Source organism: Triplophysa rosa, unplaced genomic scaffold (assembly GCF_024868665.1).
Source record: "Triplophysa rosa unplaced genomic scaffold, Trosa_1v2 scaffold29_ERROPOS3643519, whole genome shotgun sequence".
Taxonomy (NCBI): Eukaryota; Metazoa; Chordata; class Actinopteri; order Cypriniformes; family Nemacheilidae; genus Triplophysa; species Triplophysa rosa.
Window position 1 is genome coordinate 108,858 of NW_026634317.1, and position 27,230 is coordinate 136,087.

The 27,230-nt window shown below is 42.4% G+C and overlaps 1 protein-coding gene across 1 annotated transcript in view; it reads right to left on the bottom strand.

Moving 5' to 3' along the window:
* col7a1 (collagen, type VII, alpha 1) overlaps nt 1–19,041 on the bottom strand; it is an 80,679-nt gene extending 61,638 nt beyond the window's left edge. Inside the window, exons 1-26 of the mRNA XM_057327812.1 lie at nt 18,687–19,041; nt 13,894–13,975; nt 12,986–13,166; nt 12,735–12,891; nt 12,430–12,523; nt 12,067–12,225; nt 11,785–11,942; nt 11,183–11,312; nt 10,974–11,093; nt 6,521–6,676; nt 6,289–6,408; nt 5,991–6,137; nt 5,399–5,515; nt 5,056–5,202; nt 4,681–4,806; nt 4,417–4,563; nt 3,968–4,087; nt 3,611–3,877; nt 3,359–3,502; nt 3,017–3,142; nt 2,591–2,737; nt 2,171–2,302; nt 1,943–2,089; nt 1,732–1,848; nt 1,165–1,314; nt 430–566 (exon numbers count right to left, since the gene is read on the bottom strand). Coding sequence (XP_057183795.1) covers nt 430–566; nt 1,165–1,314; nt 1,732–1,848; nt 1,943–2,089; nt 2,171–2,302; nt 2,591–2,737; nt 3,017–3,142; nt 3,359–3,502; nt 3,611–3,877; nt 3,968–4,087; nt 4,417–4,563; nt 4,681–4,806; nt 5,056–5,202; nt 5,399–5,515; nt 5,991–6,137; nt 6,289–6,408; nt 6,521–6,676; nt 10,974–11,093; nt 11,183–11,312; nt 11,785–11,942; nt 12,067–12,225; nt 12,430–12,523; nt 12,735–12,891; nt 12,986–13,166; nt 13,894–13,966 — 3,519 coding nt within the window. The 5' untranslated portion in view covers nt 13,967–13,975; nt 18,687–19,041. The remainder of the gene's footprint in view (nt 1–429; nt 567–1,164; nt 1,315–1,731; nt 1,849–1,942; nt 2,090–2,170; nt 2,303–2,590; nt 2,738–3,016; nt 3,143–3,358; nt 3,503–3,610; nt 3,878–3,967; nt 4,088–4,416; nt 4,564–4,680; nt 4,807–5,055; nt 5,203–5,398; nt 5,516–5,990; nt 6,138–6,288; nt 6,409–6,520; nt 6,677–10,973; nt 11,094–11,182; nt 11,313–11,784; nt 11,943–12,066; nt 12,226–12,429; nt 12,524–12,734; nt 12,892–12,985; nt 13,167–13,893; nt 13,976–18,686) is intronic.
* Nucleotides 19,042–27,230: the final 8,189 nt, after the last annotated feature.

Below are 27,230 nucleotides of genomic sequence, written 5' to 3' on the forward strand. Positions count from 1 at the left end.
TTCCTGTTCCTTGTCCGTGGATTGTTCGTGTTGTGAGTTACCCTGCCCCTGCCTTTGTTACCCTGCTGTGGTTTTTTGTAAGACGTTGTGTCGTGCTTTTTTAGTTAGGTTATTTGCTGTTCTTGTTTTATGTTTTGCCCCCATGTGGGAAGTCTTTGTTTTTGTAAGGTTGTAGAGTTCAGTTTTCCCCCATCGAGGGTGTTTTGTTTGTTTGGTTAATAAAGTGTTTTGTGTTAACCCCTTCACTGCATTGCCTGCCTGCATCTGGGTTCTTTCCTCGCTGCCACACCCCCCGGTCGTGGCAGACCTTGACAGTATCACGTTCACGGATGACTGTGCATCCATTTGTTAATCATTTTGAGATGAAATTCATCCCATAGATCTACAGGTACCAAGGGAAGATGATGTTGTACTTTGGAAGAAACTTACCTGGGAATATCTAGGACCAATGGAGGTGAAGGATCCAGCAGCACTGGCAAGCAGCGACAACACAGATTCAGCCAGACCAGAGCGATTGCGAGTTGCCGGGACGAGAAACACCGCGTCCAAACGCCCTCCAACACACACTAACACATGGATGTACAGCAGTAAAATGTATAAGCAAAACGAGAATGTAAATGTCAAATAAGGATGTCAGACTCTACAATGTCAAGTGGTGTCACCATGGAGTAAAGAAAGTGCTTTGAATGCACATGTGTACAATTTGATCTAGCATATTAATGAAAATACATTTAATCAAACACATTTTGAATGACTTGTTTTTAAATAAACATTTTCTAAGGTTTACTCCATTTGATCTGAACAAAACATTATTTTTTATGAAAAGGTCAAGTTGTGAAATTTTGTAAAAGTAAAACTTTCTGAAGAAAGTTATAGCAACTAGATATCGTTATTAAGCCACACAAAAAAATATTTTCTTCAGAAATTTACATGTGAAAAACTGTATTAGAAATTATGCATAAATTGCAGTTTGAAATGCATTTGGATATTGCAGAATAACTTTAAAAAATTTAATTAAGTGTTACCGTACAGGCCTATAAATACTGTAATATAGTAATGAAGTATTCTAAACATAAGACATGACTCTATAGATTACAAATATAGTATTTAGCAAGCAATTGCTGTGATTGTGAGTAACTTGCTGTAAGGAAAAAGTTGTGTAACCTGTGCGCTCTTCCATACTGCTCTCAGGTCCAATCTGGTTCTGGAAGGTGGGCTGGATAGTGAAGCGGTACCGGCGGCCCAAACGCAGACCGGTCACACGAAAAGAAGTGGCTGTTCCAGGCAGTGTCTCAGATTGATCAGGTCCTGTGTCTGGAGGAGGGAATTAGTTATGAAACACCATACATTGTTCAGATAAACAAAATGTAAATGTTTTTCGCTGCATTATTTTATTTTATAATACCATGTTTATTCAGTCTGCATTGTTATTTTATTTTACTTTTGGCACTGTGTTGGTAATACAATATACAAGCCAAAGGAGCTTAATACTCAATTGCAAAGACAGAGCATGAAAAACAATAAACAGAGGTTTGGGGCTCTAAAACATGAACGATGATAATTTTGTCCATTGGAACTATAACATTTCGAATTTAAGTTTACTTAATTTTCTTCAACTGACATTAGACATTCCATTTTAGTCCCACAGAAGTCTGTCCGAAACCATTTTCTTCTAATTCCCAGTTTCCTCTTACACTGTCTGTTAAGTGTACCTTCGGACTGTAATCTCACCTCTCTCTCTCCAGCGTAAAATATAACCTGTGGCTCCCGTTACAGGTGACCAGCCCATAAGCACCGAATTCTCAGTGCTGTCCGTCACACTCAAACCTGGCACGGGTGGCAAGGGATCTAAAAGAGTGAGATTTGGGAGTAATCCTGATTGAGAGATGGAGAAAGCTAAAGAAGCAGACATATGATGCCTGAAGTGAAATTAAGTGCGTACCGGTGGATGCTTGGATGGTGGTAGCTTTAGATTCTCCACCTTCCAACAAAGCAGAAAATCTTATAATGTAGGACAGACCAGGTTGAAGTCCATCCAAGGTATATGAGGTTGCATCACCACTAATGAGACGACTTGATTCAGTCTCGCCTATGAAAAGCATAATGATAACATGTAAACGTGAATGTCTTTTGCGTGTATGTGTGTGTGTGTGTGTGCCTGTGTAAGCACCTTGTGAAGACCTCCAATAGATTCGATATGCGTTGGCTCCCCTCACTGGTCTCCAGGTTATTCGCAGCCCCCCGGGGGTTGAATCCAACACACGTAGTCCTTCTACTACTATATTCTGTGGCAACACTCCCCCTAGTACAATATATTGACATGTACAGTATATACAGTAATGATCGGAATACAACTCTAAACTTCATATTAAAGGCAATATTAACTGTAACGTATGGACCTTTGTGTCACAAACACTGTGCAGCAAAAAAATTGTGAGAACGTGAAAATTACCATTGCTTGTTTGTCTAAGACAACTGGCTAATATTTATACGTTATTTCATCTTGCATACTCTTCCATTGTAAAATACATCAATTAGTTTACATAATCATTGTTTTATATTTTAGATGCAAAGCTCAGATAGCACTCACCTGTGGTGACTCTGACGGACACAGGTGGGCCCTCTCTGTTACGGACTACAGCCAGAACCTTCACCTCATACTGCGCGCCCTCATCTAACTGCCTCAGATCCACTGATGTCACATTGCCACCGACCAGCTGACTTCTCTCCTCTCCTCCTATCATCACATGTACAAATACAGCAGTCAACGCTCGTACTGTAATTTCAGGCTAACAACCCACACAATTTTATAAAGATAACACAGACTTTAATATATAGATATAATGAAGTTCTCAGTAAAGTATCAAGGTTCTTTAAATTTTTAAATAGATGTTTAGCCTTAAAGGAATTTATTGACAAATGTTTGAGTTGAAATTTGACTTGGAAGGCAGATTTCTGTTGTACAGGAAGACAAAAATGTGTGAGGAAAACTATGTGAATTTTTTTATGTTCTCACCATCAGTCCTCTTCCAGAGTATTCTGTATGATGATGCATTCTGAACTCCAACCCAGCTGACTCGGATGACCTCGCCCTGGGCCTCCAGCACCTGTAAATTGGTGACACGTGCGATCGTGGTCTGATCTGAAAGACAGAATAAACACAGTCAAAATACAAAAACATCTTCTAACCTACGTAAAGGAATTTTTACAATTTTATAACAAAAAAGGATCCGAACACTATGAAAATCATCTGGTGCCAGTATTGTTTAAAAATGAAATTAGTCCTAAATGAGAACCAGTCTGGTTCCAACAAATTAAAGTAATAAATGCTCAGTAGTCATCAGATGTGCTGTTCTACCTGTTCTAGCGGTCACAGTGGCAGCGGGTCCCTCTCGTGAGTTCGCAAGGGCTGAAACGGACACTTGGTAGGTTGCACCTTCCTGGAGTCTATCAATGGCATAGGAAGTGAGATCAGCAGCTACAGTCTCAAAGTCTTCCACTCCTACAATGCAAAAAGAATCAAATGCGTTCAACACATTAGATCTGTTGCTAAACAGCATCTAAGCATTAAATAACATATAATGCAATAATGTAATAATGTTGCCTGTACCGCCACTTTGCCGCCAAGTGATTTTGTAGCCTGTTGCTCTATTCACAGGAGCCCAAGATATTAGTATCCTAGAGGATGAGTATTCGATGACTCTGAGCCCTGTAACCGTTCCGATAAAGCCACTAGTTCTAGCAGTCACAGTGACCGCTTCTCCAACCCTCCCGTCAATCACTGGGGAAACGCCCACAATAACAGAGTCATCAGGCTGCAGTCCGTCAATAGTGTATGTAGCGAAATCGCCACCTAGCACACGAAACTGCTCTGCACCTGAGAGAGAGAGACAAAAGGAGGGAAAAGCCGATTGATTTAAACAAATGCAAATAACATTTTTTTAAATAAATCATAGGCTCCACCTACTGTTGCTTTGTCTCCAAGTAACCCGGTAACCTGTTGCCCCGGAAACACCATTCCATGAAATCCTGACTCTTCGGCTGTTGCTGCTGACCACACGCAAGTTGGTGACTCTCAGTGGTTGATCTGTTTAACATTGAGTTAGCACAAATTCATTTCAGACCAGCTGAATATACGTACTACACATCAATAATAACATCCAAAGCATCTTTAAAATGTCTTCTGTTTTAACACTTTCATTGACATCCATGTTTGTGAAAAGACCAAGGGAAATTCGATCCCTCATGTCATGACCCCCTGCCTGTACTGAAAAAATAGGATATGATATTTTGCAGTGAACCATGACTTTCTGACAACTGCCTAATTCTTTATATCAGCAGTACACATACTTTAATATCATAGTGATAAACACAGTCTCACTGGAACATCAGGAAAAGACAAGCATGCTCACACACCCGCTATGATATACACAGTCGTCGGATCTCCTTCAGTGAAACCGACTAGTGCAGTCACACTGACAGCGTAGCGTACACCGTCTTCAAGGTCCTGGAGGTCCAGTGTAGTCTGATTTCCAGAAACTCTTCTGTTCACCTCTGTATTAGCTGTAAAAATAGAAAGAGTCTCATACCGTTATCACAGCTGTAAGAGGCTACACGGTTAAACGGTAACTAAAGTAACAGCTGTTTATATGCAAATGTTAATAGGAAGAGTATTCTCACATTGTGTATTAAGTATGGCAATGTCGTATTGTGTTGCTCCAGAGACCCCCGTCCATCCCAAGCGCACAATGTTTCCTAATGTCTCCACCACCCTTAGGTTTGTGACACGACCGACTGACTGCTCTACTAAACACAACCCAACAAAGTTCAAAACAAACACTCGTGGTTATTCACACAAACAAAAACATGCAATCAAGGGACTGCAGTTAAATAAGCATCAAACTGTCACACAGTACTGTAAAAACAAAATCAGTGTTTATTCACTTAAGACACCTCATCAAAACGATGTAAAGAACACAGTGTTGAGAGAGTTATCCTGAAGTAGTTTACCTGCTAAAGTACAATTGATTTCAGACTACTGATGATTTCTCTGACCTGTAGGTTTAGTTGAAAAGAAAGTGGCCTCCTCGCGCCCATCATAGAGTGTGAATAGAGTTATGATGTACTCTGTGCTCGGTTGTAGATTTCTGAGCTCATAACTGGTGGTGCCTTGTGGAAAATCCTGCTTCTGAACTCTGGCCCCTATGGTCAGCCAATCAAACGTCATTAGATCAAAAAAAGGGTATTGTAACCATAAAACAATTCTACCCTAAATTATGTTTTGTAAGATTCTCTGTGTATGACAGGGCCAAATGAATCAATTCTAATGCTGTCACATAAATTTACACAATTCGCATCAATGTTTTTTGCAAGTGTATGCAGCAGATGTGTGTCTTACTCTCCCCAGCTTTCCATTCCAACCGGTAACCTCTAGCGGCCTGTATGAAGTTCCAGTTCAATCTGATGCTTGTGGGTCCAGAAGTCGTGGCTCTCAGAACCTGTTCCTCTGAGCGTTCTGAAAACCAGATACATTAACCCCCTTTAGATTTCTTTCCCCAATATACTATAATTCAGAAGAACATCGCCTACATGTGTTTGAGATCTTGGTTACATTTATAGAAAGTTACTCCCTCCTAGGCATTTTTCCTCTTTAACATGTACTTGCATATACGGACACTTCATACCATCACCTGTTGCCCTGTGTGATTCATATGAAAACAAATCTAACAGACAGTGAGTCAATGGAAAAATGAAAAACAACCACCTAACTGTCTGTTGTTAAGCGTGAATGAGACAGACAATGTGTAGCCTAAATATGTACCTTTTCTAAAAATGACCTACATTTTCTTTCCTAACTCAAGGCTATCTGTATGCTTCTATGAAACACACAACTGTTTACATAAATGGTAGCAAACTCACTTAACAATGTAAAAAACACTTTAATAGCATAAACTGTGAATGTGTCAACTTGTCTCTGTATGTTTGTGTACCAATTTTAAAGCGAGCAGTGGCCGCAGGTCCTTCAACTTCTCCATTGTATAAGGCGATGACTGTAACAATATATTCTGTGTCTGGCTGTAGATTCACCAGAGTGAATTCACTATCATCTCTCAGCTCTACGGTCTCCACATCACTTCCTGAAAGAGACAGTATAATGCAGTATGTGTGGACAGCTTCTGATCAATTATTTAAATAAGCAATGAATAAAAGAGACATGCTAGAGACAACTACTGAAACAAAACGCAAGTAAGGGAATATGAAACGATGATCTCAAGAGTTGATGTTGACCTGTAAAAGGGCCCCAGACGACTCTATATCCTCTGGCCCCTGATACTCCCGTCCAGCGGACTCGAACGCTGTCGTTGGTGATAGTCTGAACCGAGAGCTGCTGAACACCTTCTAAACGTACTGTAAAACCACACACATATACAGAGTTTTATATATCGTTTATATATATATATGTAATATGCAGTGTTGTAGCATGTCTTTGTATTGTGTTTTTTTTTATAAGAAAACGTACATGTGCGGGCAGTCAGGGTAGCTGGTGAGACACTGTTTCGGGGAAACAGGGGGTACAAACTGATGACATATTCCGTGTCTGCTTTAAGATCGCGCAAAGTCAGAGAACTAGACTCCACCCCCACAGACTGTTCCACCAGCTGTGCAGCAGGCTGACCTGTTGACCAAACAATTAGGCCACATGCATTGATTTATGTCACACTCAAGAAAGGATGTGTCACAATCCACCGTCTGCCCTCACTTACCACTGGAATACACTTCCCATAATCCTTTTCACCATCTCACCTGATCCCCATCATTTGAACATTATTAGTTTATCCAAGTCACCTGTTTATGTCTCATTTTCTGTGTTATATAAGTTCTCTTCTTTGGTTGTTTCATTGTCCAGTATTGAATGTTTTGGTGTTGTGTTTTCCCTGAGTTCGTCATGGATTAAAGATATCCTTCTGATTACCTGCTCGTTTCGTCTGTTCCCTGCGCAAACCGTGACAGAATACTGGACCCAAAAATTCAAAATGCCAACGCTTCCACCAGGACTAGCCGATGTCCTCAAGGCAGACATGGCAATACGGGAGATGCGACAGGCTGGACGACCTCTTGAAAGGTATGCGGAGGAATTTGTGGAGTTGAGCTATCGGGTGAGTTGGAGCGATCCTTTTTTGAATAATATATTTCTGACTGGTCTGGATGATGATCTGCTCGCCCTTCTCGTTCTCCCCTTCGCGGAAGATTCCTCGCTGGAGGACTTCATTAACCACGTCCTCCAAGTGATGGGCTCAAACTTCCGCGTTGGGGACGCCGAGGAGGACTTGAGCAGTCGTCATCCAGAACCAGTGGAGAGAGGGGGATCAGCTCCGACTCGCTCGATATCTGCTCCGCACTCCTCCGCAAAACCTCATCGCCGTAGAAAACGGCGAGGACGCCACCACGCCTCTCCAGCCAGTTCCGAGCCGATTCAGCCCGACTTCGAAGCCTGTTCCGAGCCATTCCCGCTCGGCTTCCAAGCCCGTTCCAAGCTGGACCCGTCGGGACTGCCAGAGATCCGCGCGCCGGTCCCCCCCAGCCTTCCAGAGATCCAACAGCACCACGGCAGCAGCTACATCCTGGCAGCCCCTCGTCTCACCCTCAGCCATCCATCAGTGGTGAGGGATCGCCATGGGTCTACCAGTCAGCATCAGCTGCATGGCAGAAGGATCCTCAGTCTCCGTCCTCAGCCTCTGAACCCCAGACTCCACCTCGGCCCATCGACCCCGTGACGTCCCCTCAGCCTCATCCTCCCTCGTCTGCATCAACGTCCGGTCGTCCACTGGCTCGGCCTGGCTCCCTCCTCCCTCCGGATCCATCTGGGTCGGTCGGCGAGCCGCCTTCGCCTAAGGACTCTGCTCCTCCTGCTACGCCTCGTCGCTCCATCCCGTCAGCTCTGTTGGCCTTCTTCCTACCGTTGACTACTCCTTGGTCGTCAGTCGCTCCGGTCTCGCCGCGGACTCCCAGGTCCCCACCTCCGCCTCGATCGAGTGCGACTTCGGTTCCGCCTGGTCCTGCTGGATCCTCGGTGTCACCCTGGCTCATCGGCTCTCTGTCTCCGCCTCAGACTCCACCTCCATCTGGGTCGCCTCTGTCAGTCGGCTCCTTGACGTCGTCAGCCTCTCCTCCTCCACGGCGCCGTCCTCCATCAGCTCCTTAGGCGATCACCATCAGGGTAGTGGTCTGGATTCCCGCTGGTTCCTCCTGCTCCGGTCCCCTTCTGTCTCCGCGCTGGCTCCTTCTCCCATCTACACCCCCTTGGTTCTTCTGGTTGTCTGCCTGTCCTCACCTGTCTTCCCCCAAGCTCCGTCCTCCTCCTGAACCCCCACCCGCCCTCCTCTGTTGGATCTGTTACGGCGCGAGGTCGCGCCTTTTCGGGAAGGGGCGTACTGTCACAATCCTGCCCTCACTTACCACTGGAATACACTTCCCATAATCCTTTTCACCATCTCACCTGATCCCCATCATTTGAACATTATTAGTTTATCCACGTCACCTGTTTATGTCTCATTATCTGTGTTATATAAGTTCTCTTCTTTGGTTGTTTCAATGTCCAGTATTGAATGTTTTGGTGTTGTGTTTTCCCTGAGTTCGTCTTGGATTAAAGATATCCTTCTGATTACCTGCTCGTTTCGTCTGTTCCCTGCGCAAACCGTGACAGGATGATACAAACGCACAAACATATCTTAATATTTATTGATTTGCACTCAAATGGCTCATGGTTACTTGTTTCTAATCAGAGGAGCAATCAAAACTTCTAATAAAAAGCATTAAAATCTTCATATGATTCACAGTGTTGCATGTTCATTGTCGAGCCCTTTCCTAGACACAAAACCACATGGCTATCATAGGAACCTACATCACCAAAACAGTATATGAATCAGATCATGAGACAGTATTAAAGTATCAAATAGCAGTTTCAGCATCCAATAATTTGCAGGCAACATTTTTTTCTAGCGTTAAAAGCTGACCTGATTAAATAGGGCCACGCCTCATTTGACAGATCTGTGCTCTGCCAGCTCATACCTGGATAGCAGTCAACAACTCAAACTGGCACGTCTTTAAAAACAGACACAATGCCTTGGGGAAATAAAAAAAAACTGTCCCGCCTCTAAATTCAACCCTGCTGACACCTAAAATCATTACAATCTAAAGTTGTGTTAAAATAACACATTTTGTGTTCAGTTAAGGACAACACATTAATGTTGTCAAATCTCTGTGTTATTTATTGGGACAACACTTTTTGTGTTACTTTCAACACAACGTGTGTTTTAAATCAACACGATGTATGTTGAAAGTTACACATAATGTGTTAAATAAATAACACAAAACAATGTGTTAAAATGAACACATCCATTTTACGAATGTAGTTAGTGGTGATTGCTATGGCAAGCTTAGTTATTTGACTATTATTCATATTTAGGAATAAGGGCAACCCATTAACCCTATGCATTAAACTATGCTTTGTAACTAATCCTACATTTGCAACGTGACAGCAAGTGCAGGAAACACTTTGATTTTCTTTAGAAATATACAAATTTACTTTATATTACTTTGTTGTCGCTGCAGTTGTACTTTTCTGCCTTTCTGAAGCAGTATTTGTTGTCATGGCTCTGCTTCCTTAGTCATGTTTTTCTTGGTCCTGTAGCAGAACCATGGCAAAGCCTTATGGGCGATTTTTACTTCTGCGTAGGACCTACGCCGTAACCTACGGCGTAGCCTACGCAGAGCCGCGTGCCCTGTGCGTACCCTACGCCGTAGCCTGACGCGCACCTCTCCAAAAATGTAACAACGCGTCAACTCAACGCGGACCGCAAGCGCTGTGATTGGTCGGTTTGGCAGCATCGTACTTCCTTCTACGCATTTCTGGCGTCTACTTCCGGCAAGTTCAGAGTCCACAAAAGAACAACATGGCGAGCATCGACAAGTTTAATATAACATCTGTTTAACTTCTTACATGTTAGTAAGGTTAATAATATAACGGATTACACATTTTTCTGTTTCGATCAGCTCCAACTCCATTAAGATGCGATCAGCCTCCATTGACGTTTGCATACACTAGCATACACACAAAACATCGGCGAAGAAGAGCAAACCCGTGAAAACACAAAGAGCCAAATAGCGTTTCGGCGGTGTAATTGCAGTACGACGCATAGTCTCAACGCAGAACCATAAATGTTCACGACGTCTACGTACGTAGGCTACGCCGTAGGTTACGGCGTAGGTCCTACGCAGAACAATAAATTGGCCTTTAGGTTATTTGTGAGAAAGCCATGAGATGTTGTTTTTTGACATCTCATGTGTTTTCTCATGTCTTGTCAGCAGCCCCGCCCCTCTCGTTTCTTGTATTGCTTTCCTCTCATGTCTGATTACCCACACCTGCCCTGTGTCGTTATCCCTCGTTTGTGTTCCCTATATATACCCTCTTGTTTCTTTGTCCTGTGCTCGTGTATTACATACGTTGTGGTCATTGTGTTTTGCTGCGTCCTGTGTAAGTGTACTTATGTGCTTACATGGTTGTTTAGTGTCTGTGTTTGCACGTGTTCCTGTTGCTTTGCCCTGTCTGTGGATTTTAATTTTATTTAGATACTGTCTGTAAGTTTTGCCCCCTCGTGGGAAGTTTTTATTTTGTATTTATCCTTAGTTGATTTTCCCCCATCGTGGGTTTTTGTTTTGTCTTGTTATTTGTATTAAAGTCATTTGTTAACCCCTTCACTGCCTGCCTGCATTTGGGTTCTTCACCACGCACCGTCCGTGACAATTTGTATTTCTTTTGCACTACATTTTCATCTTCCATATTTTTCCTTTGTAATGTCTTGCCCTTATTCACACAACAAGTAGTTACTATTTACTTTTCAAGAATTAAAGCATTACAGAGTTATGTAATAGAATTATAGATAAGAGTGTGTATGCATGTGTGTCTATATCACCTGTAGGTCCATATGTAATTCTGTAGCCCTGCACTGGGTCGGCTGGAGGATCCCAGGCCAAAGCGAGAGTAAAATAGCTGGCTTGGACCAGTCGTAGTGCAGTCACACCCGGGAGTGGCTCTAGTTTAAGGTAGATGTGATTGAGTAAGGAGTTGGGCTAAAAACGGCTCTTAAATATGACACATATTTCAAGTGTGTGCAGTTCTCACTTGTTCGGGCCTTGGCAGACACTGGCTCTCCCAGGCTGTTGGGGTACTGAGCAATAACGGTGATCAGGTATTCTGTGCCCGACCGCAGCTCTCGTGCAATATAGTTGAGCTGGCTGCTTCCTATTGTTTCCTGCAAGTCAAAATACAAAGACAAGGCAAAACTTATGTAGAAACAGTACATTTTCAGTATAACTAAAACCCTTTTGTGTTCTAATTTTAGTAAAAAAAATGGTTTGAGGAGAAGTTTAAATGAACCAACTCCCTGGATTCACTAAAACGTTTAAATGTAATAACCACTTTTATCTGCTTTCTTCATTATACCTTCTTGCAACATTTACAGTTAACTGAAGCACATATAAAGTCTTCTTGTGGTTAGACAGTGACTGTCTAAATTATGCAGTGGAGCTTAAAATGAGAGGAATCATAGAATGATACTTCAGAAAAGGCTTTATTGTGTTAAAGCACAGCATGCAAAAACACACACAGTAAACCTGTGTCTTGCCTCCAAAACACCAAAAAGTACCTTGGAACAATTTTCTAAGTGAAAAGTTAAAATATAATGTGAAAAAATGACAACCGCTATTTATAAACATTTTTCTTACCTGTCGGAGCTCTGCTTTGATTGGCTGACCCAGGCCAGAAAGGGGTCTGTATTGAACCACATAGCCACTTACAGGCCCTCCTGCAGGTGACCATCGTAATCTCAATGAATCAGTGGTCTCACCAAAAATCTGCAAGTCTGATGGACCACTGTAGGATTCTGAAAAAGAAATACCAACGTGTATTTAGCAGGTGCATTAAATATGGTGCATTAAAAATGTAACAAAATTCAAAATAAATATTCTTGTATTATGTCTGTGAGTGTGTGTCTGTCTTAGACCTACCATCATTTGAGTAAGAGCCTCCACTCGTTGTACAGACCCGTGGAGACACTAAGGGCAGCAATGAGCTGAGAGCTTTAAAGTTTCCAATCTGGGATGTGAACTCACTTTGAGGAGGAGAAGCAATAAGTTTCAGCTCATTTGCATCTGCACTCTTTATACCTGAGACAAACAAATGCCAGGAGAGAGAAAAACAAAAAGAACTTATTTTCAAATTATTTCATTTTTTAAAATATATTTATTTAGCAACTACGTACTCACATTTAATCAACAGTCTGTGGTTGAATGGGTGTTATAGAGCTTTTCTCTTATAAAGAAACATGCAAAAAACACAGTTACCTTACCTGTTACCTAACCATTTCTTACCTACTGCAAATATTTTGACCCCTAAATTACGTAGTTTTTGAGCAGGTTCCAGTACATTGTCCTGAGATTTACCATCAGTAATGAGTATAGTTATCTGAAAGAAAGACCACTTGGAGAGTCAATATTGTTGTCACTAGGTTATACACTTAAAATCAATGCAGAAAAACCTCTAACCATAAACTGTAAAACGTATTATTACATTGCTTAGAATTACATATAGGATTATTTAAAAAAAGTAGCACAGGTTCAAAGTTCAACACATCAAACAAACAAATAAAAATGAACACTTAAACTAACCAGCTCACCTTGGGTACATCTCTGATAGAGGCAGGGTTGAAGAAGTTGTCTGCAATGTATTTGAGGCCAGCCCCAGTGCGGGTGTTTCCACCTTTATAATTGATATTCTCTATGGCAGTTATAAGCTCAGTGCCATTCAGGTATGCAGTGAATGTAAACTCCACCCTTATTGTGATCAAATAAAGACCATTATTGATACATGTCTCTAGTTAATAATGCATTTAATAAACCTTTACATTTTACACGTAGTACTACAGACCGGGCAGTATCACTGTACTGTATGGCTCCGAAGCGGATGCCATTGGATCCCACCGCCCTGGCAAAGGGTTTGACAATCCCTGCCATGAAATTCTTAACCAAGACAAAATTGGTCCGGCCAATACTGGATGATCCATCCACCAGGAACACAATATCTGCTGCACCAACAATATTGCACTGGCCTGTCAACAGAAAACAAGTTGATACACAACCACTGACATATACAGTATGTACACAGATTTTCCATTATGTACAGTACTGTAACAGGGATATACAAATGTTTATTGTAAAGGTCATTTAGGTCCGGAAATGTGAGCTTACATTCAAACAACACAAAACATTTTCCTGTTGCCAATACTGGGTCAATTTATCCCCTAAGCCTGTTATGGTCCAAAAACCTTTTGTGTCACAGTAGGATAACAGTAATGAATTTTGCCATAAGCGTTAACATCTGTGGCTTATTCTATTCAGGTATTCAGTGCCGCATTAGGGGACACAGGAAGTGACATCTCACCACATAGTCTTTAAAGCCATTTCGTGTCAACAAAGCATCTGTGCTCGTTTATTTAGTGGCTGGTGCATCATCTCTCCCCGAAAGAGCTATGTCTACTACCAGTCATCCGATACACTGAGTGACTCACCGGCTGCTTTACTTCCTCTAGCAAACTAATTAACAGGCAGAGTTTCATTTGATCCATTTACTTAATTTACTAGAACATGGATTTTAGTAATACTGTAGGATTCTGTGACTTCATTGCAAAACGAAAAGCAAGTTGTTTAAATATGGCAAATGGTAAATACACCTGTGATTTATTTGTGAAGTTAACAGGGTTTATGGAAACTAAATAAATGATATTTTCTGTACACACTCTTTTGGGACTCACTGGAAGATGCCATGTAAAGTTTTACCTTGAGCTGTAGACAATGAGGGAAGACACAGCAACACAGCAGCCAGCAGATTCCATTGCTGCAACCACCCCATTTTCAAATCCTACACATGACACACACATGCAGACACATGCACACAGAGAAAAGAGAACAACATGAAACCTAAAATTAATTCAGTTTGCAGCCTGTTCTGTTTTTATCTGCATTCATACAGCTTCAGCAGCAATCTAACACAATGTTCCTCACATAATGTGAATGCTCATTTACCATGAACATCTGGCAAAAGTATAAAGAAGAGAAACTAAAAGAAGCAAGGTGGGACTTGCAACCTTCGCCACCAGACAAATGAAAAAGGTGAGCTGGTTCAAGTTCAAAAGCAGTTTGACAATGGCTAACTTTGCAGCAACACAAAGAAAAGTTCCTTTCTAACAGCACCATTAGGCCTATATAGTAGAAAACTGATACCGCAATTCTGCTTAGAGACTGGTAATACTCATAATAATGTTATTATTTGATTCAGAATACAAAAACAGAATTAAAACATGTACATGCTTATAAACTCAAGTAACAGCTTGCAATGTCTGGTAATAAACCCAAAAACTCCTTCTTCATGCAATACTATAAACTAGAAAGGTTCTGTTGTTTGTATTTGTCTTCATTTTGCGCATTTAAACATGCTCTGACAGAAACATTTACAATGCATGTACTGTAATATTTTTTCAGAAACATGTTTTTAAGGAAAATTCTTGATATTGTGTGATGCTTCTTTCTGTTGTCAGCAGCAGATAAAGCAGGAAGTGCAAACACAAACCATGTGCCAATTGTCACTATGTGTCTTCAAACATGGCATAAAATACATTACCAGCAGAAGGGTCTGTTTTTTATTTAAATAAAGAGGAAACGGTGGTTCATATTTAGAGGCACGGTGGTTTGCACTCGACAATGACCTGACACAAAGTTAAAACTTGAAGACATAGACAGACAAGTAAAACCTCTATATGTGCATTATAATAATAATAATAATATTAATACATTTTATTCAATGGCACCTTACGTGACACTCAAGGACACCGTACAAGCAATAAAAACATAACACAATTTACACAATTAATATAATAATAAAAATAAACAATTATTAAACCTTCAAAGTCCTGAGTCAGAGAAACACAACTGGATAAATGTGTATTGATTTATTCTTTCCGGTGTCTTACAGTCTGGTGGAAGATAACATCTCTCTGGGCCTTACTCATGAAACAAGAGCAGAGCTTATTTTAGTGAAAAGTGCAATGAACTCATTGTTATGTGGGAGAAGGATTTATTTTAACACAGAAATTAATTCAGCTCAATTTTATGTTTTTCTGTCTTACTGTCTTGTTTTAGCTCCTTTATCGTGGCAAAGACTTTTAGTTGGCTGTTAAACTTAGTCAGATTTTTTTAGGCCTCAAAAAGCCACTGCATAAATATTTTAAACCACTTTAAAAATAACCAGATGCTCACAGTCCTAATTCATCCCAAAAGGCAACAAACACAAACAGGAATAAACAACTGCCATAAACTATTAAACCTCCCACATAAACCCACACCTGATGTCTGATGCCCTTACTTTCAGCAAATAAAGTTGGCCAATTAAATGTTTCCCTTATTATTGTCGCCTTAAAAAGGCTTTTACAACAATGTTCTAAATTACACACAATGGAACAATATATAAATCTATGATACATAAACATGATTTTAACGCTAACTAATGTTTCAGAAAACAATTTGCTCAGGTCTTGTTAAATAAGTTTATCCACAGGTCAGGAAAAAGTATACCTTTATTCCAAATCTGATGCTCCCGTGGTCCATTGGTTGCACACTTCATAATTTTTGCACATACATGACATCATTGAGGTATTGTTCACCTCATGAATACCGACTACTAATCAGACTAATCTTTTTTTATTTTACATACATCCAGGCATCAAACTAACTCACTAACTGACTTCCTACTTTAGTTATTCTCCCCTCCTCCTCTATTTTTAAATGCTCTTTTAGATTTTTTTTATTTCAAACAGCCCTCTTTCTAATCAGCTTTACTCAGTACTATCTATATTAATAAGGACACAGTCATTATGAGGTTTGTAAGCAGTTACAAGCAACCTCAAAGGCATGTAAAATATCTGCAGCAGCATCTCCCTCCCCCCCTTTTTACCTCTGCACATTCCGTCACTCTCTCTCTCACACCTGTGCTTTACCAGAATTTATTCAAGTGTGTCACAGCACACCTGGGGTCAAGAGAGCACAGCTATGGAGACCTCCTTCTTTCACTACAACATTTGTACAATACAATATGAAGAAGTGGAGTAGTTGTACTGTATGTGAACCAAACTACAATAACAGTCACAACTTTAATTTAACAATAAAAAGGCTATTCGCTGTGTGGCTTTATATGAAATAATTTACAGCCACATTCTTGAGCTGTGTAAAGTGGATGCTAGGAGAAACACAATAACATCAATGATTTGAAGGCCACTCTACAGTAGCTAACCTAAAAACACAGTACAGTACTTTTGAGTTTAAACTCAAACTGGAAATTTGCTGAACGCGTTTCAATAAAAATAAATAATATGTTTGTAAATAAAAAATAACAATAATATTACATTGATTCCTTGTACTGCATATCAGCAGCATACGAATATTCACAGTTTTATGCTGGACAATTTTTCACACAATTTGTTCATTTTTATTGTGTTATAAAGGTTACATTTTTCCCAACAAATTGATGACTCTTATGCATTTATGAGCCTGAAGTGTTCATATTTCAAACAGAGTAGCAAAACAAGGAAATGCTCATGGTCAACAGATGATGCGCCTCAAGGGACAGGAATGAAATAAGAAACATTCCTCCCTTTAATAATTAGATACACTTTGTAACTATACTTGAGAGGTCACACTTCCAGAACAGAAAAATAAAGTATCAGACAAGCTGTCTGCTGGTCACAACGGCAACTTTTTTGTTACACTCCCCACACAGGAAAAACAGAGAGAGGCCAAAACACATGTAAAGGGCTACATGTCAGAGAGAATTATACACAAACACATACAAACAAAGCAGACCAACTGGCCGGCAAACAGGCAGACAAAATATTTGTTGGAGCAAGTAATTAAGACAAAGTATCTATGAGTAATAAGACAATGGGTGAGCAATAGAATAATGAGTCTCCATAGAATCAGATAAATTCTCATCAGATTAATCCATACTTATTATCAGAGTAGTGAGATTAGCCCATCATTATAAAAATCTATATGTAAAAATTCAATAAATGTACATCCATGTCAATTGAGACTACATTAATTACATTTTAACATTTCGAGTTTGTAAATATTTCACCTCAATAAGATTAAAACTTCATTTAACACATTTGAATCTATTTCACAAAACGTTTGCAATATCAGTCTGCTAATATCAACATTCTGTGCGTGCCTCAATAATTTTTTTAAAGACGTGACATCCAGCAAATGAACCTCTGACAAAAGGAATCTCAACAAATCCACATTTTTAACCATCAAAAATGTATACAACTACATATTATCATCACATTATAATACTCTAATGATGAGGTAGAGAAGATGTTGCACAGATGCTATTTTTTATCTGCCTCAAAAATAGCTCCCACACATGTGATAAAGAATTCTATGCAACCAAATGTTTTCTTCTGGATACTGCAATATGGGTGACTGCAACAGAGGCTGATTTATAATTATTCTTCGCTCTAAGTCTTGGCTGCATCTTAAAAAACAATTGAGCATTCAAGCTGTTCTCAATAATAACATGCCTACTCTCTCATACTATATAATAACCCCACACACTAACAGTCACAGAACAGCCCTTCAGTCATGCAGGTGTCCAAGGTAGATGCTTTGGCCCTGCATCTGAGTGAAAGATACACAAGTGGCAAATCAGACAAGTTCAGATAAGGTCATGATCCACCCCCTTTGCCTGAACAGGCAATTTGGAAATGCCATGCTGCATGTGGAAAAATCAAAACACACAAACCACACAAAGAAAATTTTGAAATACCTTAAACACACAGCCCCACTGATTTTGACAATGACCTGAAACTGTGTCAAAATTCTAAATCCATTTTTATTTATATTGACTGCTTTAAAGGCCTTTTACACCACATATATCTTTTTGTTTTCATTGCATGATCAGCACCACTTCAGTTTTCTTCATCAGAAAATAATTCACATCTGAATTGTCTGTACAGTTAGGTTTACTTCTCTCTAGGAAACATACTCTGCGTTCTCTGATTACTTTTACCTTATTCCTTGATATTGAGACCTTCTTATTCTTCTGTTTTCTGATCCTAAAATATCTAAACATTTAGTTTCATTGTAGCTTTTTGTGTCAAGAGTTGCTTTTGAGTACAGTAATGTCTTCTGTTAAGGAAGTTTATATTATTTACATTTATATTGTTTACATTTTTTTATATTAAGATTCTTTTTATGAATATGCTTAATTGGCTAATCAACAAAGAAATTTTAAAAATGTTATGATTAAGTTGTTTTGGCTAACTTTTAGGTAATTTAATAAATAATGGCAAGTATTACCAATGGTCAATTACATTTTGTAGTATATACCCAACACTGATATGTGCATATTTTGCATCTCGTGTCTACCCTTTCTACAATACATAAACGGGCAGCACACTAAAACATGTTGCATTTTTATCACAAATTCAGAGCGATCCATTACTAACACAACAGCGTTTCCAGTGCGCTTAGTGTTCCTGGAGCGCCTAATTTGACACATAAGCATGACTCTTACTTACAGCTCAGGAGGGGTCACCAGAAGACCAAGGTGCAACAGCAGTGGACGCAGTGTTAGTGAAGCATGACCTGACAGATTCCTTTAAATGAGCCTGAATTTCCCAAGAAAATAAGTCGAAAGATTTGATTTAAAATGCGCATTTATCAGACAGCTCTTGAGCGATGCGCGAGCATATGCCAGCTGTCTTCTCTTGTTAACAGGCCAGCCTTCAAAATCCTCACATTTGACTATGAGCAGAAAAATAAAGTCATGTCTCCCGGTTGTGCTGTTTGCTTCTGTGAAATTCTGTAGTCCAGACTTGTTCAGACGCCTGCAGCTAACTAAATCCATCCCTAGACATTCTGTCTTTTTTTCCTCCACTCTTCTCCGGATCATCTTTCAGATCTGTGCACGAGCAGCCCGCCTTCTCAATTTACAGCCAATCAAATCGTGAGTCATCTCTGCTCGTGCGCTTCAAGCTCTTGCCTGTACCTGCATAGGTAAATCACAGGTTCGTAATTAAGTTTTATTCTCCCCAGGGCCCACAATATTACAGTGTTTGATAGAAAAAATATGAGGGAACAGAATCAATACCATGTGCTGCATCTGAAATACAGTACTGTAGGCTAGTGTGGAAATAAGCACTGCATTTAATTAAGTGTCTTACAACTGATGTTTCCCACAACTCATTGCGAGAGAGAGGAGTTTTGTAGTAATTTGGGAAATGGGATGTTCCAAAGGACTTTGTTTGGGTTTATTATTAAGCCACTGAAATGTTTATTTGGTGGTAATGTTCATATGTTCACAAGGTAATTATAAGGGGAGGAGCTTTTGCATGACAAAGGACGTTTACCCGTGTGCCCCAACGATGTTATGTAGATTGCTGAAAAAATAAAAGTGCTGCGTTGGTTGAATCAGCTATGTGGTCTCCAGCCTGATTGTGTGTGTGAAAGTGTCGTTAACAACATAATGCGACGAGGATTAAGTTTTGGACTGACTTTGCGGAGTTTTCGGGAAAACTGGGTGTTTTTTATCACACGATGTAGTCGCCGTCCTCGATGAAACAGCCATGGTACTCGCGGTAGGATCACTTACTCCTTTTGACTGCAAGACCCATTCTTGGGATGAATATTGCGAGGTTTATCTCATTTTTTTTAAGCAAATGAGATTGACGACGCTGCGAAGAAACGGGCAATTCTGCTTATTTCTGCAGGGAGTCAGACATATAGTCTTATGAGAAATTTGCTTAGCCCCGACAAACCAGGTGATAAATGTTTCAGCGAGTTGGTGGAACTGTTGACAAACCACTATAACCCCAAACAGAGTGAAACTGTGCAATGTTTTAAATTTAATTCTCGGAACAGACAGCCAAATGCGATTTTGGCGGATTATGTTGCGGTGCTTCGTAGGGGTGGGAATCTTAAGGCACTTAACGATCCGATTCCGATTCTGGGAGTAACGATTCGATTCCCAAAACGATTCTTAACATACATTTTTGGTAATTAATTACCCTGCTGTGCAAATACATTACACTTTAGATTTTAACCAAAATTAGAGTTATATGCTTTTCTCACTGAAATATCGACGTGAGGGCAAACTGTATCGTGGCTCAAGTACCTGTAACATCGTGCGAAATCCTTGGTTGTCCACAACGGAGTAAGGGCGCAAATCTTTGGCGATAAAACCTGCCACTGACCGGGTAATTCGCTTCACCTTTTCAGAATTCGGTGGAAGCTTTGCTACTTGCTCGAGGGTCCTTTGACTGTAACCGGGAGTGTGCGTGATTGGAACAGAATGCTGTTTCTCCAGCTCTGAGTGGAACCGTGTAATATGTTTCTTCATATTAGTCGTGTTCCCGAAATATTTGAATTTGGTGCCACAGACTTTGCACACAGTATGGCTTTTATCAACGACACCTTTTTCGTTGTCTTCACAAAATCCAAAATGTTGCCACAGTCGATTTCAAATTTGATGGAGCAGGTCGTAGTTTGTCCATTTTGTCTAAAATGAAGCCGTTCGTCTATCAACGGGTTATTCTGTTTGGCCTGCGGCCACGCGCCGCACAGTGGTGCAGTGGCAGTTTGAATTGAACACAGAATCGCTTCTGAATTTTTGAGAATCGATTCTGAATCGTTAGATAATGAATCGCAATGCATCGATGCATCGACTTTTTCTCCAACCCCTAGTGCTTTGTGAACTGGTGCAACATTTCAACTACAGAGACTGGTTGAAAGACATGCTCCGTGACAGGCTGGTTTGTGGAATTGAGGCTGATGGAATACAGCGTCGTTTGTTGGCAGAACCGGAGCTGACTTTTGAAAAAGTGCTGAAACTCGCTGTTCCAAGCTAGAACAGTATCCGATTCCCAAGTTCGAGGACCTGTTGGAAAAGTTGGCAGGGGGTTAAAAATACAGGCTTCCACTCCTGCCATTTTTCGACGAATCAAGAATGGGTTACTACAGGGTATCCCTGGGACTGCGATATACCTCGATGACATTCTCATAACAGGCAAGAATGATCACGAACATCTGCACACGCTGAGGGAGGTTGTGAACCGGCTGAAGGAGGGAGGACTAAGGCTCAAGAGGGAAAAGTGTCCATTCACGCAGAGTGAGGCAGAGTTTTTGGGCCATAGGGTGGACTCTACAGGTCTCTGTCCGCTTTCGAACAAGGTGGAAGCTTTGCAAAAAGCTCAGTTCCCCGAAATGTCACCAAATTGAAAGCATATCTGGGATTTCTCAACTACTACCACAGGTTCCTGCCTACCTTGTCAACCTTGTTGAGAAAAAGCGTAAAATGGCATTGGGGTAGTGAACAACGTGAGGTGTTTGAGAAATCCAAACAACTCATCCAGTCTTCTGAGGTGCTTGTTCATTATGATACTCAAAAAGACCTCATCTTGGCCTGTGATGCATCTCCCTATGGAGTGGGAGCTGTGTTGTCTCATCGAATGGTGAATGGCAGCGAGAGATCCATCAGTTTCATGTCCAGAACTCTCACTCCATCAGAACACAACTACTCACAGCTCGACAAAGAGGGGCTTGCTGTCATTTCTGGCATTCAGGGTTTCCACAAGTATCTGTTTGGTAGGCAGTTCACCATTTGCACAGATCACTGTTATCCCTCTCCAATAAAAGGAAAGCTGTTCCACACTTGTGGAATTCAGAGATGGGCAGTGATAATGCAGGTTTATGAATATACTATTGTTTATAAGCCTGGGAATCAGCATGCCAATGCTGACACCTTGTGTAGGTGTCCCGTTCCCGATTTTGCTCCGGAAACATGTCAGGAGCTCCGGAAAGCTGTCAGGAAGGGCTCTTAAAAGGGACAACCCTGAATTTAAATCGTATGCGGCCAGACAAACAAAATTGAGTGTACAGGATGGCAAAGATGTCTTACAACAATTACATCAATGTCATCCTGGCATTTCATGATTGAAGGCACTGGCAAGGAGTTATTTCTGGAAATTATAAGGGGAGGAGCTTTTGCATGATGTAAAGGAAATTTACCTGTGTGCCCCAACGATGTTATGTAGACTGCTGAAAAAATTAAGTTCCCTTTCTGTCGGTCTCTCGACGTTGTGTCGAACCGACAGATGGGGTTTGCCCTTGAGAACCTATCAACTTCTGACTATTTTGAAAAGGCCAATGAAATTGGTGAATGAAATTTGCATGCCGGACTCCGCCCCCGGATATCCTGGTATAAAAGGAAGACGGCGTGCTCATTCATTCACCTTTTGGGCTGAGGAGCCTGAGCATCCCTCGACCGCTGCGGTGGGCGGCCAGCGTTGTGGCATGAAGGACACAACGTCTCATTACCTCCATCAGGGAACAGGGGTTACATCCGTAACCAAGACGTTCCCTTTCTGTCGGTCTCTCGACGTTGTGTTGAACCGACAGATGGGGTTCCTCTCGAAAACGCCACAGCGCTGTGCCACGTCACAATCTCTAGCAAGGCGACGCTGACTGGCCTAGGCGTGTCAGACGTGAGCACCAGCGCGAAATTGTGACCGTCCAGTGGAGAGGTAGGGGGTCCCAGAGCTTTTCTTAAAGGGTGGGAAGCCCCTGCCCCTGCCTCCGGGGGCAGAGTCCGGCATGCAAATTTCATTCGCCAATTTCATTGGCCTTTTCAAAATAGTCAGAAGTTGATAGGTTCTCAAGGGCGAACCCCATCTGTCGGTTCAACACAACGTCTCTTTCCCTCCATCAGGGAACAGAGGTTACATCCATAACCAAGACATTGCTGCACTGGTTGAATGGGCTCAATGCATGCGTGACCTCTGCCTTTGCACTACTCTAAACTACTGCTGCGTGCCGCAATGTACAGCATCTGCTAAATTTAACTATTTTCTCATTTTTCCATTTCTCTCTGCTTTAAGTCTCCCCAACTGGAAACTGCCGAGGGTTCTGAACGTGAAATGCGGAAGTCACGCATGCATATAGCCCATCAGCTATGTCATCTCCAGCCTGATTGTGTGTGTGAAAGTGTCATTTACCACAAGTTTAGTGAAGCTACTCTGAATTAATAACATTTACTAAAGTTGTTTAATAAAAATTGTAAAAAAAATAAAAATTGGCTCAGTGGTTAGAGCATGACACTAGCAATGCCAAGGTCATGGGTTCGATCCCAGGGGATTGCACATAGTCAGACACACATGTATAATGCAATTTAAGTCACTTTGGATAAAAGCGTCTGCCAAATGCGTGAAAGGAAATGTAAGTCGTATTTTAATGTGTGAGGTAATCGGTCTGTTCTGATGTAAGAATAACTAAACTAAAAAAGCCATTCTTTTAGAAATTCAACCAAATCTGACATTTCGGTCCCCAGGCTATAATAGGCCTGTAAAAATACATCAATATTAACTTACATTTTATATTTAAGCAAACAAAATACATTGTATTATTAAGCAACATGTTGTGCATATTAAACTATTTCATGATATTGTAGCTATGGCAGGCAGTGTTAATCCAAAGCTTCAGTCTTGTTACATATATCTATTGGAAATTGTTTGTTTATTTTAAAAAAATTGTAAATCACCAAATCACCAGAATTTATGTATACCTGTATTTTTGACTAGTTACATCCAGCAAATGTTGCCCAGTTGATGGAATGGCCCACTCAGGCACAGGATCACTTATCAAGGAACAATATCAAGGTAACTGATAGTCAATGATACTTATGAACGAAAATAACATTTAATTTAGCTAAATTGTTAGGTCAGGTGGGCCTCTCTCTCTCTCTCATTTACATGCTACAGTGACACACCCAAGCATCTGTCCACACTCATCTGGAATCCAAACCCAGAGGGCATCTATCTTTGTAAGGCATAATCTTAAACTTCACTTATTTCCCCGCTCTTATTTTTGGGTTTATATTGTTAAAAGACAAAATGACATTATCACCACATTTTCTCTAGGGGCAGGCTAAGACTTGCAAAGGTCACAGTGTGGACAGGGTGATATTGTGGTGGTCTTCAGTTGCTGGCTCAGGACAAGAGAAATATACTCATCATTTGAAATTAATTTAGCTTGAAGCATATGTGTCAATGATAACCAAAAGTTGCTTTCATTTGAAGTGTTTTACTTGGTTTCACAGCTTTTTACCCTTGCTTCAAGAGTTTTACAATAGAGCTGATGGGTTATACCGAAGCATCATCAGTGATGAAAAAAGAAAAAAATATTTCCTGTGCAAAAAAGTAGAAAAATAATTTGTAATTGTAACAAGTTTTGCATGATGGTAGTATTGAACTGTAGTGGAGGTGTGACACAGCATGGTTTAATTTTGTGTAATAACTCATGACAGATGTATTTACTAGGGTTGAATGTGAATGAAATCTCATTAATAGTCATACACATCTCATTGAATGTTAGCCAAGACATATGTGGATATTTTAACCAAAAGGAATACTTTAAGATTAACTTAAGGATTCCCACTATAATACTATTGTGTTTGTCAGTGTATGTGAAAAAATTACTGGGAATGGAGCGATTTTAGTCTCATTAATTATTCACGCGTAAAACAAGATACACACATGCGTAAACAGTTTCACATGAACAAAACGTCTTGGTTACGGATGTAACCTCGGTTCCCTGATGGAGGGAACGAGACGTTGTGTCGAACCGACAGAATGGGGTTTGTCTTGAGAACCTATCATCTTCTGAGTATTTAGAAAAGGCCAATGAAAATTGGCGAATGAAATTTGCATGCCGGGCTCCTCCCCGGATGTCTGGGTATAAGAGGGAAGCCGGCGTGCTCATTCATTCACCTTTGGTCTGAGGAGCCTAAGCATCCTCCCCCGACCGCTGGGGTGGGCGGCCAGTGTTGTGGCATGAGGGACACAACGTCTCGTTCCCTCCATCAGGGAACCGAGGTTACATCCGTAACCAAGACGTTCCCTTTCTGTCGGTCTCTCGACGTTGTGTCGAACCGACAGAATGGGGTTCCTATGGAAAACGCCACAGCACTGAGCCGCGTCACAATCTCTGCGGAGCGACGTTGACTGGCCTGGGCGAGTCAGACGAACACGCTAACGCGAAATTATGACCTTCCAGTGGAGAGGAAGGGGGACCCAGAGCTTTCCACAAAAAGTTGGGAAGCCCCCTAACGCCGGCCGTCACGGGCGGAGGCCTAATTCTCTAAATGGCGAGAAGCCGCCCGGCACCGTACGGGCCACTGGGTAAGCATTATTCCCCCTGGGGGAAAAACGCTGCAGAGGCCACTACCTACCGTAGGGAGGAATTAGTGGAGACACCACATGGTCTCACCATCAAGGGAGAACTCATGGGAAGAAAGGACAGGAGTTAACCGCAAGGTGGGAGTCCACCTGGGGAGGTCATGGGTTGCCAAGGTGGGAACCATTCATGAGGATACATCAGACGGAACAGCCCACGGAGGGGGTGTTACCACGTCTGGAGCACTAGGTCCGGTTAGAGCTATGTGGGATAACTCAACTGTTCCCCGGCCTAAGGGGGCAGGGCTGCTCTGCCCAGCCTGTCCCCTGGAAGGGTGCTTAGTGATGGATGGAATGCCTGTTCTTTACCCGAGGGGAAAGAAGTGAGGCAGAATCGCCACTACTCCCCCCAGAGGGGGAAGGGCTTCCGCAGGCGTACGCCCTACCGGCTGCCGATCCCACACCTTGCCAGGATGCGGGCTGACACCGGTTCCGCGCGTAGGTATTAGAACCTCACGGAGTTGTTAGGCATAGCCCAACCCGCAGCTCCGCAGATGTCTGCCAGAGAGGCGCCCTGAGCCAGTGCCCACGAGGGGTGAGCCTCACCCCCAATGGGCAGGGGCGAAATGAGATCGGTATGCCCTAACGAGGGCATCCACGATCCAGTGCGCCAGCCTCTGTTTGGAGACAGCCCTCCTGCTGACCTCCGAAACAGACAAAGAGCTGCTCAGAGCTTCTGGGCTCTGCGTGCGGTCCAAGTAGAGGCGCCGTGCGCGTACTGGACACAACACGGATAGGTTGGGTCTTCCTCCCCGGTGGGGAGCGCCTGCAGGTTCACCACCTGGTTTCTCGGGAGAGTGGTGGGAACCTTGGGCACGTAGCTGGGGCGGGGTCTCAAGATAACGTGAGAATCCCGGCCCGAGTTCTAGGCAATCTGTGGACACGGAGGGTGCTTGTAGATCCCCTACCCTCTTGGAGGTGAGCGGAAAGCCGTCTTTATCAAGACTGAGAAAGAGCGGCAACCCCGAGAGGCTCGAAGGGGGCGGGGCCTCTTGAGGCCCGCCACCTAGGTCGCAAGAGGGTACAGAGCGCGGGTAAGGTGGTCACCCTCTCGCGCCCCTTAGGAACCTAATGACCAGGTCGTGCTGTCCCAGAGGCTACCCAGCACTTGGGTCATGATGAGCGGCCGTAGCGGCTACATACATTCCCAGTGTGGAGGGGGAGAGGTTACTCCCCCGTCTCTCTTGAGGACGGGACAGCTCGTACCCGACCGAGCAACTCCGCGGGTCTTCTCGCCGAGAAGAGCACCAGGACGAGAAGAGGCGCCACCTATGGGCGTATAGCCGCCCAGTTGCCGAAGCCCTAGCCTGAGTGACGTCCCAACCGGACCGGCGGTGGGTCACTCAGGATCTCCTCGTCCCGTCCAGACATGGAGACCAGGTTTTGCCTGGGATGCCGTAACGTGCCCCTTCACCTGGGGAAGCAGTACACCAGGGGGAGCGGCCAGGGGGGAGTTGTTGTCAGAGCCTCAGCTCCGAGAACCAAGTCCTGGTTAGGCCAAAGGGGCGTAACTAGTACCACTTGATGCTCCTCTTCCCTGGCCTTGCACAGGACCTGTGCAATGAGGCTCACTGGGGGGAAGTGTACTTCCACTTGTCCCGCGGCCAGCTGTGCGCAAGGGCATCCGTGCCGAGGGTACCTCGGACAGGGAGTACCAAAGCGGACAATGGGTGGAGTCTGGGGAGGCAACAGGACCACCTGTGCCTGGCCGAACTGCCCCGAATGAGCAGGCTGCGCGGGGAGGGAGTCGCCACTCTCCGCGAGGCGTCGACTGACGAGAGAGCGCATCGGCTGTCTGGTTCAGGACGCCTGGGATGTGTGTGGCTCGCAGGGAGC